Source organism: Callithrix jacchus, chromosome 11 (genome assembly GCF_049354715.1).
Source record: "Callithrix jacchus isolate 240 chromosome 11, calJac240_pri, whole genome shotgun sequence".
NCBI classification, from domain to species: Eukaryota; Metazoa; Chordata; class Mammalia; order Primates; family Cebidae; genus Callithrix; species Callithrix jacchus.
Window position 1 is genome coordinate 30,848,374 of NC_133512.1, and position 10,933 is coordinate 30,859,306.

A 10,933-nucleotide genomic window follows, 5' to 3' on the forward strand; every position below is an offset into this window, starting at 1 on the left:
GGATTTGCTGTGGAACCCAAGGAGGAAGGAGGGCATTTAAGGAGTCTGTATCTGCTGGCAGAGACACTGGTAGAGGACCCCTCCTGTCTATGCAATCCAGAGCGTCTTGGACTCCCAGAAGGCACCCATCTCTCCCCTGCTTGAGCAGAACTCCAGACCCATACACATATGGCTCTCCCATGGGGGCTATAGGATTTGGAAGGTGGCTGGTGAGCACTGCCTGTCCCCTTGCCCTAACCCCCTAGAATCCCACCCTTAAGATGAATTCCAGTCTGTGGACAATTCAGACCAAGATGATCCCAACCAAGGAGGCCTCCTCCCTGTTGTCCCTCATCCTGAAGTGCAGACCCAGCTTGACCAGGAAACTCAGCTCTCTGCAGTGCCCAGGCTCCACTGCCACTGCCTCTCTTACCTTCCTGAGCACCTGGAAGACAGGTTGCTCAGAGACCACAACCTGGGTCCCCTTCAGTTGCTCAAAGAATTGGAACAACTGGGGAAGAAATCATCACAGAGGTGGGCTCCTGGTAGAACTCTGCTGCCATTTTACCCAGCAAGGGCTCCCAACATACCCAAAATTAAGGAAACATGCACCCCAAGGCAGCTAGGAGCCTGCCTTCTCCCCCTCCATGCAATGGCTGTTTGGAGCCTACCAATGACAAACAGAGGCTTAGAAGACTGTCTATGGGTCCATCTTTTGGTTCCTTCCCTACTCAAATCCATGGTGGCTGAACTAGCAATTTTAAGAGTCATTATGCTGCTTGCTGCCACAAAAACTAAAATGCTAAAGTGAGAATTATGTCCAGCTTTTATTGCAATATGGTTAACAAATCATAACAGCAAATTCTTTGGGCTTCAAAGAAAAACCCCAGACCAAACCAAATTTATTCCCTACAGGAAGAACCACTCTCTCTCAGTCAGGGTGAAGCTTGCATTGGGGGGTACACGTTCTCCTCTTCCTCAAAAACTGGCTGCAAGAATGAGTATGGGAGTGAGGATTTGGGAATGGCTCTAAACAAACCTTGGTGGAGGGCAGAGACAAGGTCCCCAGAAGGGGCAGAAGGCTCCCACTGGTATCTGAAAGTCAAGCACCAGTGGTAGCTGGGGAAGAAAATGAGAGAAAGATGTAAAACACCCAGTGCAAAGGGTAGGGCCAGAAAACTCCTGGTGAAGTGAAGGTGAACAGGCAAAGGATGAAAATTGCCTCTAATTTGCCGCCAGATACTGAGTGAGGGAGATGAAGTTCCCACTCTCTAAGCTCCTCCCTGGGCGCCTTGTTAACAGCTCAGCTCTGGGCTCAGTGGCCACCTCCGTGGTGATCATTATTATACATTCAACATTCACAAACCCTCCTTGCACACATCACTTGCTAATCAGGGTGTGAGCTGGGCCTAGGGAAAAGAGGCTTGGCCTCATAAAAGCTGCCAAGGGCTCCTGGGGCATCTGCAGCCTCCCTGCCAACAAAAATGTGGGGGCAGGGAGAGATGGAGCTGCACATTGAGAGGTGTCATAAAGCTGGGAATGAGGAAGAAGATGAGGTGTTGGAAGACGCCAGACCCAGAAGATGCTGTGTAGTTGAGGCTCCAGGTTCCATGCCAAGGGCCTGGATCCTCCCTGGTAGTAAATCATCTCTCACTCTCTCCTCCAAATGACTGGTATGTTGCCATCCACCAGCCCCTTGCCATGCCTTGGAAAAACTGGCAAAGATTAATCTCTCCCTGCTCTGCATACACAGCATTTTGTTCAGAGAGATAGCCATTTCCCTTTCCAGTGCTTGGGACTTGGCTGGGGAGAGGGGGCCAGGTGAGAGGGCGTGTGAGCTGGAGGGTGAGGGATGAGGAGCTGGACGTTGGTTGTTGCTGCTAAGTTTTGTTTAGCTTTGGAGCTACAGCCTCGACTCTGGTGGGGGCGGTGGATCCGGAGGCCGCCCCGGAGGAAAGACTCTCAAACTCTGCTTCCCCATCCCCACTCCTGCTCCCCAAACACTCCACCCACGGCCACTTCCTAGGCTTCCCGATTCTTGCTACCGGATCCCGCTAGTCCTTTTCCGCCTTCTCCTTTCCCGGTTGGCGTCCTGGGGGCCAGGAGCGAGGCTGGCTGAGTCTCAGGGGAGGGGGTGACCACACGGGCGTCCTGGAGCCGACGGGCAGCCAGCTGGCGGCCCCTTATCTGGTGAGGGGCACCTCCTCCCTTTGGTCCAGCGCGACGGAGGAGGCCTTGCTGAGCACCGAGGGCGCGAAGGTGAGGAAGGAGTCCGAGCGGGAGGTGGAGGCACAGGTGAAGTCCGAGGCGGCAGCGGCCCTGGGCGCCAGCCCGTTGGCCGGGCCGCTGTGACAGGCAATGCAGGAGCAGGGACCGCCGGCCGAGGCGCCCAGTCCGTGCGCGGGCCCGGGGTAGAGCGGCGGGTGGCGGAAGGCGCACAGCAGTTCGGGCCGCGGGTAGGGCTGCGACAGCACGCGGAACGTGTCGAGGGGCCGCAGCGGGCCGCTGAAGGGCGACGCAGCCGAGGCGGCGGACGCGGCGCCCAGGCCCACCGGCGAGTAGTAGGGCAGGGGCAAGTGCGACGGGAAGGGGTAGGGCAGGCCGCCCGCGGCCGCCGCATGGCTCATCATGTACGTGTAGAAGGCGGGGTCCGCCGGGTGCGGCCACGTCATGGCCAGACGCTGCCTCTTGTCCTTCATGCGCCGGTTCTGGAACCACACCTGGGGAGAGGAGCGGAGCAGGTTCGGCAGCTGTTCTCGGCCGGATGCCCAGAGGCCAGAAGTCCGGTCCCCAGAGGCCAGAAGTCCGGTCCCGCTCGGGGTACAATGTTTGCAGGGCAGGAAGAGCCAAAGCGGACACCAGCTAGGTAGAGATCGACCCTACCACCACCACCTGAAGCTGGAATCCCTCCGAGAGAGGCTGAAGGAGTGACTCCAGCCTGTTCCCTCCTTCCCTCTGCCCAGGTGGCCAGGCCCCTCGGGGTGCCAGAGCCCGGTGAAGAGGGGCAATGGGACGACATGGAGTCAATCGACCTGAGCTGACAGCGCATCCCTAGACAGACAGCGTGTCCCCAGAAATTTACTTGTCACCCGCAGAGGCACTCTTCCCTCCCGGCATTCCCACCCTTTGTCTATTTAGCCAGGAAAGGGACAGAGTCAACCACATGGCAGCAATGCCTGCCTAGGAGCTGTCACGAGGGTGAATCTGCACGCGCCCGCGCCGGGTAGGGAGACCCCAGGCCCAGATTCCAGGCGTGCGATTTAGGGAGTGGGCAGTTAGTATTTACTTCCAGCTAAATAGGTGCACACCCGCCTCCCCAGCCCAGGCCCCCGCATACCTTGATGGTGGTTTCCGGCAGGTTTAGGGCGGCCGCCAGCTCGCATCTCCGAGGCCTGGATACGTAGTTCTCCCGGTAGAATTCCTTCTCCAGCCGCGCTATCTGTTCCCGGGTGAAGGCGGTGCGGTAACGACGCATCTGGTCACTGGCGCTGCACGCCAGGGTGCCTTGCGAGCCACCGCCACCGCCGCCGTTGCTCTTGGGGGTCTCGCTCCCTCCGTTCGGACTGCCGACTAGCACCTCGGAGCCGGACCCTGCACAGTCCAGAGCACAGGCGTGTACGGACACAGACACACAAAAGCCACTGAAGCGGGGCTGTAGGCCTAAGGTGGGAGGGTGATTTGGGAAGGGACACCCCCTCAGCCACCTCAGTAACTGTTTCTGCTAGAGCTCTGCAGCCTCTTGGGAACCCAGGACTGGAGATAAAGGCCTGTCCTTGATTCGGTAGGTGGAGGTCTTTGGAAGGCCTTCCTCTAAGGCATCCAGGGTACAGGGGTTCCCAGCCATTCTTCCCACCTGCCCTGGGGCATAGATGAGCCCTCTGACTCCGGTTGGCAGGGATGGATAAGGCTGTGCACTTCTGACAGGCACATGAGTTGAGATGCACCTTTGTGCTAGAGCGTTGTAAACTCTGGGTTCGAGTACATTGTAGGATGCTGGGCATTCAGAGAATTTCCTTTCTCTTACGTGTGCCAGGCTGTCAGAACAGGTGCGGGAATGTGTACTAGGTTCCTTGTACTGCAGAAGTGGAGTGAGAACGCACGATGAGTATCGTATTTATTACCTTAGTTTATGTGAGTGGAGTGCAGGTTGTCCCGAGGGCAGGTTATGGGAAGGAGGCTGGGTGAAGTGAGTTATAAGATGGTAAGGGGTAGGTGCAGGTATTCAACAAGGTGTTGGCTGCCAAGGCCAGGGGGTGATCTTTCTTCCCTCCCAGGCTCTTTCCACCCACCCGGCAGTTCTGTGGAGGAGTGTCCCCTGGTGAGCCCCCCCACACCCCAGTTTTCCTCCCCCTTCTGGGGAGGTGATTGTTGGCACAGAGGGAAACTCCCTTCCGGGCTATCCACCCCCTTCCCATTAGCCTTTGGTGGGGAGGGGTTCTCCAGTTAAACCAGCCCCGCTTTGGGCCTACCTCTGAGAAGGGTGGGGCTCCAGCCCCCTGCAGCTCCTTTTCCTTTGGGTGGAGAAGTGGGACTAGGAAGGAAAGGGGAAGGGGGGGGGACCCGATCTCTGCCTTTTCAAATGCAACCGGAGACCAAAGGCAATTAGACCATTGGGACCATTTCCGACCTGGCGCCGCCAAGCCCGGGAAGTGACAAGGTAATTTGGACCTCTGACCGACGTGCAAACTGGTCGGAGGGCTGCAGCACCCGGCCGCTCGAGTGGGCCGCGATTTTACGGTTCTTTATGAACTCCTGGCTTCCGCGCCTCCATACCTCTTACACCCCGCCAGCCACAAACTGCCAGGACTGGCGTTTGATCTTGCCCTCGCCTGGGAAAAGTGTCTTCCCGGAGCAGTTGAAGCATTCCCCCGAGCAGTTGAAACACAGGAGATTTGGGGTGAACTTTGAACCCCCCAAGCCCGGGACTTGCATTCGTCCCGCCACCCCCCGAACTCAAGGCACTGCTGTCACCCTCAGTCCCGCCAATGCCAGAACACAGTAGGAGACCCCTGCCAGACGGCAAATAGCAGGGAGAGTGGCTCAGGTGGGTCCCCCCAGCCATTCTGCCCTAGGAGAAGGAAGTGTCTTTCTCCTGGCCTGCGCCAAAGTGAAGGGTGGGCGCAGTGGGAGGCCCGGGGAAGCGGAGGGGCGCGGTGGCTACCTTTGCTGTGCTGGTACTCGGCGTTCCCTGTGGCGCAGTCCGGGGTGCAGCTCACCTCGATTTCTTCATAGAAATCCGACTCGGTGTCCGAGCTACTGGGTTGCCCCTGGCCGTCGGCGGAGGGGGCCGGGGGTCCTGGGCCGAGCATGGCTGCCCCGGCTACCCGGGGCTCGGCGCCCGGCCCCGCCGCGCTGCCTGCTAGTCCATTGATCGGCTCCTCCTCCGGGCCTCCCCCGCTGCGCTCCCGGTTGGCCGGAGGGACGGCCCGAGGGCTCAGGCAACCACGGGGCACCATCTTCTCGGGCGGCTCCGGCAGCGGGCTGCCCACGGCTTCCGATAAATTGGAGACCCTCTTGCCAACCAGAGTGCCAAGCTGACCCCCATCCAGAAACATAACCATGTCCTTTCGGCTCTCCATCCTGGGGCTCTCCGGTGGGGGAGGGGAAAGCCCCAAGTGAGTTCCTAACCCCGGCTCCCTGGGTCTCCAGCGGCCGGACGGATCTCGACTGCAATTGGGAGAGAGAGACCGGGCTACTGGGCGGGCGCGGAGCCGCTGGAGCGCTGTGTGGACGGCGACGGCGGAGGTGGCGGTGGGGAGCTAGGGTCACCTTGTGATGCGAGCGCTCCTCTGCGCCGCACCGCCTCTGGGAGGAAGCCCCATTGCCCTCTTCTTTCTAAGCTGTCATCCTCCTGCTGCAATCGTCATTACAGTACCGCTGGTGACGCCACTCGGCGAGCGCAAGTGGATAAATAGAAACGTCTGCCACAGCGAAGATGAAAGGAGACCCGCAGCTAATGGCTCGGCAGTGATGCGCCAGGTGTGGGCCTCGCTCGAATGGGGAGGAGAGTGTGAAAACAGAGAGACACACACACTGAGAGAGGGAGACACCCAGGCAGAGGGGATGCAAATGGAATTCCGCAGAAAGAAAAGAGAGCTTAACGCGCGCGGCGAGTTCCTCAGGGGCAGCGGGACTTGGTAATTAAATACGCTTTTGATTTTTCTTTTTATTGTTGTTTTGACTTTTGTTTTCTTAACTTGGTGCCTTGATCTAACACCTATGAAAGAATCCATAACTGCATTTTAGAAGTGTGAAGCCCGGCTTATAAGCCTCAATTCTGTCGGCATTATTACAACTGTCTGCCCCGGCAGCTAACCGCAAATCGGCTGAAAAGTCTTTTTACAAGCTACGGAAAAACGTATCCCCCCCTCCCCGCCCCAAGTTGACTGGAGAGCTTGAGGCTGGGCCATCTTTTCCTCTCTTCTCCTCCCTCTCCCTACCCCCTCGGTCTCCTTACTTCTGGGAATCAAACTTTGCTATTTTTCTTTCCCAAGGGGCAAGAAATAAATAACATTTATTTTTTCTTTAAAGACCCGCCTGGGCTGCTGTCAGAGCTTGTGCTGAGTTTTATTAAATGCCTCCTTCCCATCTAGATGACCTTACGTTTTCCACAGCCTGGCTTCAGCTGGAGATGGCTGTTCATGGAAGAAGTCGCTTTCCCGTTTGTCTGGGCCTCGCCTGCACTCCAGGTATGTGGGGAGAGGTTCTAAGAGTTGTCTTTTTTTTTTCTTGCGCATATTTTAAGTTTTTCGTTTAGAATCAACGAATTCTCCTGGAAAGATGTTTTTCAAATGAAGAGGCACCAGGAAATGCAGCCCCTGCTGTGGCAGTGCTGAAGGCCCCTAGCTGGGAGATGGCAGTAGCTTTCACCGTGGTACTCTGGGTAGGGGTTGAGCCTCCTGGAGCACAGAAAGGTTGGGGTTCATAGAGGTTTGATTCATAAGGTCCTCTCCCACGTCCCTGCCCAGGGGCAGTGGTCCTTGTCTCCAAAGGTGGGTGGTGTTTGAGGTAGAAGAGAGTGAAGTTACTGAAAAATGCCCTAAAACAGCAAGTAACTAGGGGAGCTGATGAAGGGCTGGAGGTGGGGGCAGATGTTGCGGAACTTGATATTTCTGGGCTGCCATAGGCCTCTCTTGGCTCCTCTTCCAGGAAGAAGCTGGAATAGAACTCCTTCAAACTGACCCCTTTTGAGCTCCAAGCAAGTGTGCTTAGGCCAGGTAGGTGGGCTGGGTCTATCCCCACATTGCTGAGGGCAGGAGGTGTGCACCTTTTGTACTCAACCCCCGCTTTCTCCACCTCCTCCCCAAGAGCTTCTAGCCCTAGGCAGCCAGCTGCAAAGGGCAGCCCCGGCACTTCCCTCCTTTCCGTGCCCCTACCAAAGTCCCAGCTTTTATAGATAAGTCTTCTTCTGCGACCTTTTAGTCTGTTATCTCCCACTTCTCTCTCCTCCTCTTTCTCCTCCCTCTTTGCTTCTCTCGTTAGGTATTCTTCTTCTCCCTCTTTGCTTCTCTCCTCCATCTTCCTATCCTTAGGATTATGGACAGGGTAGAGGAAGTAAGAGGTCCAAAGAAAGACAAAAGTTCCCTCCTCATTCTGGCTTTCCACTTGTCCCCCAGTGTAAGAAGATGCTCGTTAACCTTGCCTGGGGGCAGAGGCAGCGGGATCCGGAGGGTAGAGTCCACATAGATGTCTCCACTCCCAGGGACTCCTGAAGCCACTATGTGCTGAGCACTGCTACCCCGAAAATCCGGGGAAATGTTTTAGGGGTAAAAGGAATGATTGGGAGCGGGAGCCAAATCCCAGAACCTTTTGCTGCCTTGGAGAGCTGTCCAGGGATTCTATCATGCTCTGTCCTCCCTACCAGCAGCCACAGCCTGAGGGAGCTGCCTGGCTTACTCTCTTTCCTGTCAATGGCAAGCCCTCGGGCATCTGTCTTAGAGCTGCCAAGGTTGCCTACTCTCTGCAGGGCCCTCCAGCACTGGGCCTTGGCAGCGCTCACCCTTTTTTAGCCATTGAACATTTCGCCTTCTCATAGCCTGAGGCCCCCATGTCCTGGGGGTGGGTCCTCAGAGCAACTCCAGGCTCCCCACCCCGCCCCCAGCTCTGCATTCAATGGGAACGCTCTGTTTGATCCTCTTTTCCTCTGGGTGAGATGAAAGCAGAGTAGGAGTGAGAGATCAAGGAGTACCACTTAGTCTCCTTCCTGGGTCACGGGACAAAGCCGGGCTTCCCCTTACATCCTGGGGAGAGGGCTGGATGGAGTTGAGGAGGCTTTTCAGAGGGAGGCTGCCTCCTTTGGGCCCTGGAGCTGAAGCTTCAGGGACACATCCCTCAGCCCAGTGCCTTCCCCAGCCCTCTCCCGGCTTCTGCTCCGCCCTTTAAAAACAGACTGTTTCTCCAGTCTTAGGGGCCTAAACCACCCCCAACCCCCGCCACTTTCCCCAGGTGCACTGGGGGGAAAACCTTTTAACCAAATGTCACTTCTTCCAAAAACATCCTTTCATCAACGTCACATTAAGAGTGGTTGGGTTTTTAAAGGAAAGAAGACAAAAAGAAGAGGGGACTGGATAAGAACTCTGTTTTGGTTTTTTGGGTAGTGAATGTGGGGGGAGTGTTTAATAACGTTATTATCACTGTATCGTGAAGGTTATTCGCGTCACGGCTCGAGAAGGAAGGTAAATCCGGAGAGCAAATGAAGCCCTGCACAACCCCATTAAAACTGGGCAATCCCAAAACAGCGGAGAGGGGGTGATAGCAGCTGAGGTGGAGGCCGCTCCAGGCCGTGCGGCTTCACATTTCCCTCGGCGGGAGACACCCATCCCCCACCTACCACCCGGCAGATCCCCCGTCTCTTCCCCCGCTGGGGCGACGGGCTCCGGTCCAGCCCGATCCTCTCAGATTGAAATTCTCGGGACTTCAAAGCTCCCAGCCTGGCTTCCGCCGGGGCTGGGCTGGCCTGGGGCGGGCCGGGACGGGGTGGGGGGGGAACCCTGGGGAGGCGACGGAGATAAGATGCTCTCGTCGTTTTAAAAAGGAATCGGAAGCCGGGCCTGGGCCCCCAGACACGCTGCTCAGCTGGAAGAGCTTCTCTTCCCAAGAAAACCCGGCTCGGCAAAGCGGCGCGTGTGGGGCTGCCTCCGCTGTCTGCCCGCCCCGCTCGGGGGAGATGGCCAGGGGCCCCAATCACCCTTGCCAGCCTGCAGTGGGCTTCCCAGCGGCGACAGGACCCCCGAGAAGGGAGAGGGCAGAGTCCGGCAACGGGGCTCTGGAGCTGGCTCGTCGGCTCAGATGTCGGTGAAAATAGGAGCAGAAAAAAAAAAAAAATGTTCTCGCTTCTCTTTGGTTAAAAAGTAAGAACAAAGGAAGCTTCCTTCTAAATAATAAGCGTGGTCTGGCTGTTGTGAATATTAGTCTCGGGCCCTCGTCATCTTCCAGGCCGTGGTGGGGGAGCCAGCCGTCGAAGTTCTAGGACTGCTGGGTCCTCGCGGTGGGGACCGCCGAGGTGGGTGGTTCTGGGAGCTGGTTCCCCTTCTGCCGCGGCAGCTGCTGATGCCCTCTGGGAACCCGGTGCCACTGCTGGGTCCACCCCTAGGGAACAAGGTCCACTGGCTCTCACACACCTGCAGGTAGATCAGGGTTGGCCACTCCCCTCACCTCCTTGCACTACAGTGGAATCTGCTGAGAAAGTCCGTGGCAGCAGTGCAACTGTGGTGGGCACCATGGAACAGTTTCTCCTTCAGACAAGGGGAACCTGCGGCTTCTGGAACTCTGATTTCGAAGAATGCCCCCTCTTCTCCACCCTCCTGGAACAGGAAGCTGGATGCTTCTCAGGTCCTGGGAGCAGCTGGACCTGCTGCACTCCTGCCTGCACACCTGTCGGCCTCGGCTCCTTAAGGCTAGCCTAGTGGCTTCCTGTCCCTGTGCTAAGGATGTCTGGCTCATATCCCCATGCCCATCACTGGCCCATCTGGGGCTGGATGACGCAGGATGGGACTGGCAGGCTGAGGACCTCCCCAAGCTCAAGGCTTGTCCCCCCTCAACCACTGACTGGAAGGACCCAATGCAGTTTGTTTGTGTCCAAGAGCAATTCTCTAACACCCAAGCACCCAAAGGCCTGGACATGTCCCTCCCCCAACCTAGCAAAAATGCTAGGGTCTTTTTTCTTCATTACTCTCCTGAAGCTTGCTTTCATTACAAAGCACATTGATACCCATTTCTCATTTAATCTAACACTCTCATCTAATTTAACAGTCCCTTTAAAAGACCTCAAGAGTCCACAGTGCCTTTTCTCCCACAGTTGTAGGATGACCAGTGGTCTTGACTTAGATGGCCAGGTCATAGCTGAGTGTCAAGCCAGGCTCAGTCTTCCTTCCAAGGCCAGGTCCCTCCCTGGCCTGCAGCGATGCCTCAACACCTAGTAATACTTTTTCTTTTCTTCTCTTTTTTTATTTTCGAGATGGAGTCTTCCTTTGTCACCAGGCTGGAGTGCAGTGATACGGTCTCAGCTCACTGCAACCTCCACCTCCCAGGTTCAAGCGATTCTCCTGCCTTGGCATCCTGAGTAGCTGGGACTACAGGTGTCCACCACCACACCTGGCTAACTTTCTTATTTTAGTACAGATGGGGTTTTATCATGTTGGCCAGGCTGGTCTCAATCTCCTGACCTCATGATCCACCCGCCTCGACCTCCGAAAATGCTGGGATTCCAGGCATGAGCTTCTGTGCCTGGCAACCCCCAGTAATGCTTTGACTCTCCGTAGGACAACCCTCCACAAAGTCTTAGCCTGTGCTAGGGGTTAGGTGGGTCCATGGGCCTCTCAGAGAGTGTCCCCCCTGCCCTCAGAAGCATCTGTATGGCTGGAAGTCTCAGGGCCCACACAGCTGGACTAGTCTTCACCCTGCCACCCCCATCCCTTAACCCCACCATACATATGCTTTTCCAGGACAGTAAAGA

General features: G+C 56.7%; 1 protein-coding gene and 1 long non-coding RNA gene across 2 annotated transcripts; one reads left to right on the forward strand and one right to left on the reverse strand.

Moving 5' to 3' along the window:
• Window positions 1-782: 782 nt before the first annotated feature.
• EVX1 (even-skipped homeobox 1) lies at window positions 783-5,786 on the reverse strand. Its single transcript, XM_002751449.6, has 3 exons — window positions 5,141-5,786; window positions 3,317-3,570; window positions 783-2,699 (listed from the first exon to the last, which is right to left on the reverse strand). The coding sequence occupies exons 1-3, from the start codon at window positions 5,556-5,558 to the stop codon at window positions 2,163-2,165; spliced, it is 1,209 nt and encodes a 402-aa protein (XP_002751495.1). The 5' UTR covers window positions 5,559-5,786; the 3' UTR covers window positions 783-2,162.
• A 130-nt stretch (window positions 5,787-5,916) lies between these two features.
• On the forward strand, window positions 5,917-8,946 carry LOC118143648 (uncharacterized). Its single transcript, XR_004727915.2, has 4 exons — window positions 5,917-6,116; window positions 6,573-6,668; window positions 7,129-7,196; window positions 8,626-8,946. It is a non-coding gene; the product is annotated as an uncharacterized LOC118143648 (long non-coding RNA).
• Window positions 8,947-10,933: the final 1,987 nt, after the last annotated feature.

Bases quoted from the DNA above. Each gene is read 5' to 3' on its own strand.
- EVX1 (XM_002751449.6), bottom strand. From the start codon at position 5,558: ATGGAGAGCCGAAAGGACATGGTTATGTTTCTGGATGGGGGTCAGCTT. The intron at 3,571-5,140 runs GTAGCCACCGCG...TGGACTGTGCAG, and splicing joins CGAGTACCAGCACAGCAAAG to GGTCCGGCTCCGAGGTGCTA. The intron at 2,700-3,316 runs GTATGCGGGGGC...TCCTCTCCCCAG, and splicing joins TGCCGGAAACCACCATCAAG to GTGTGGTTCCAGAACCGGCG.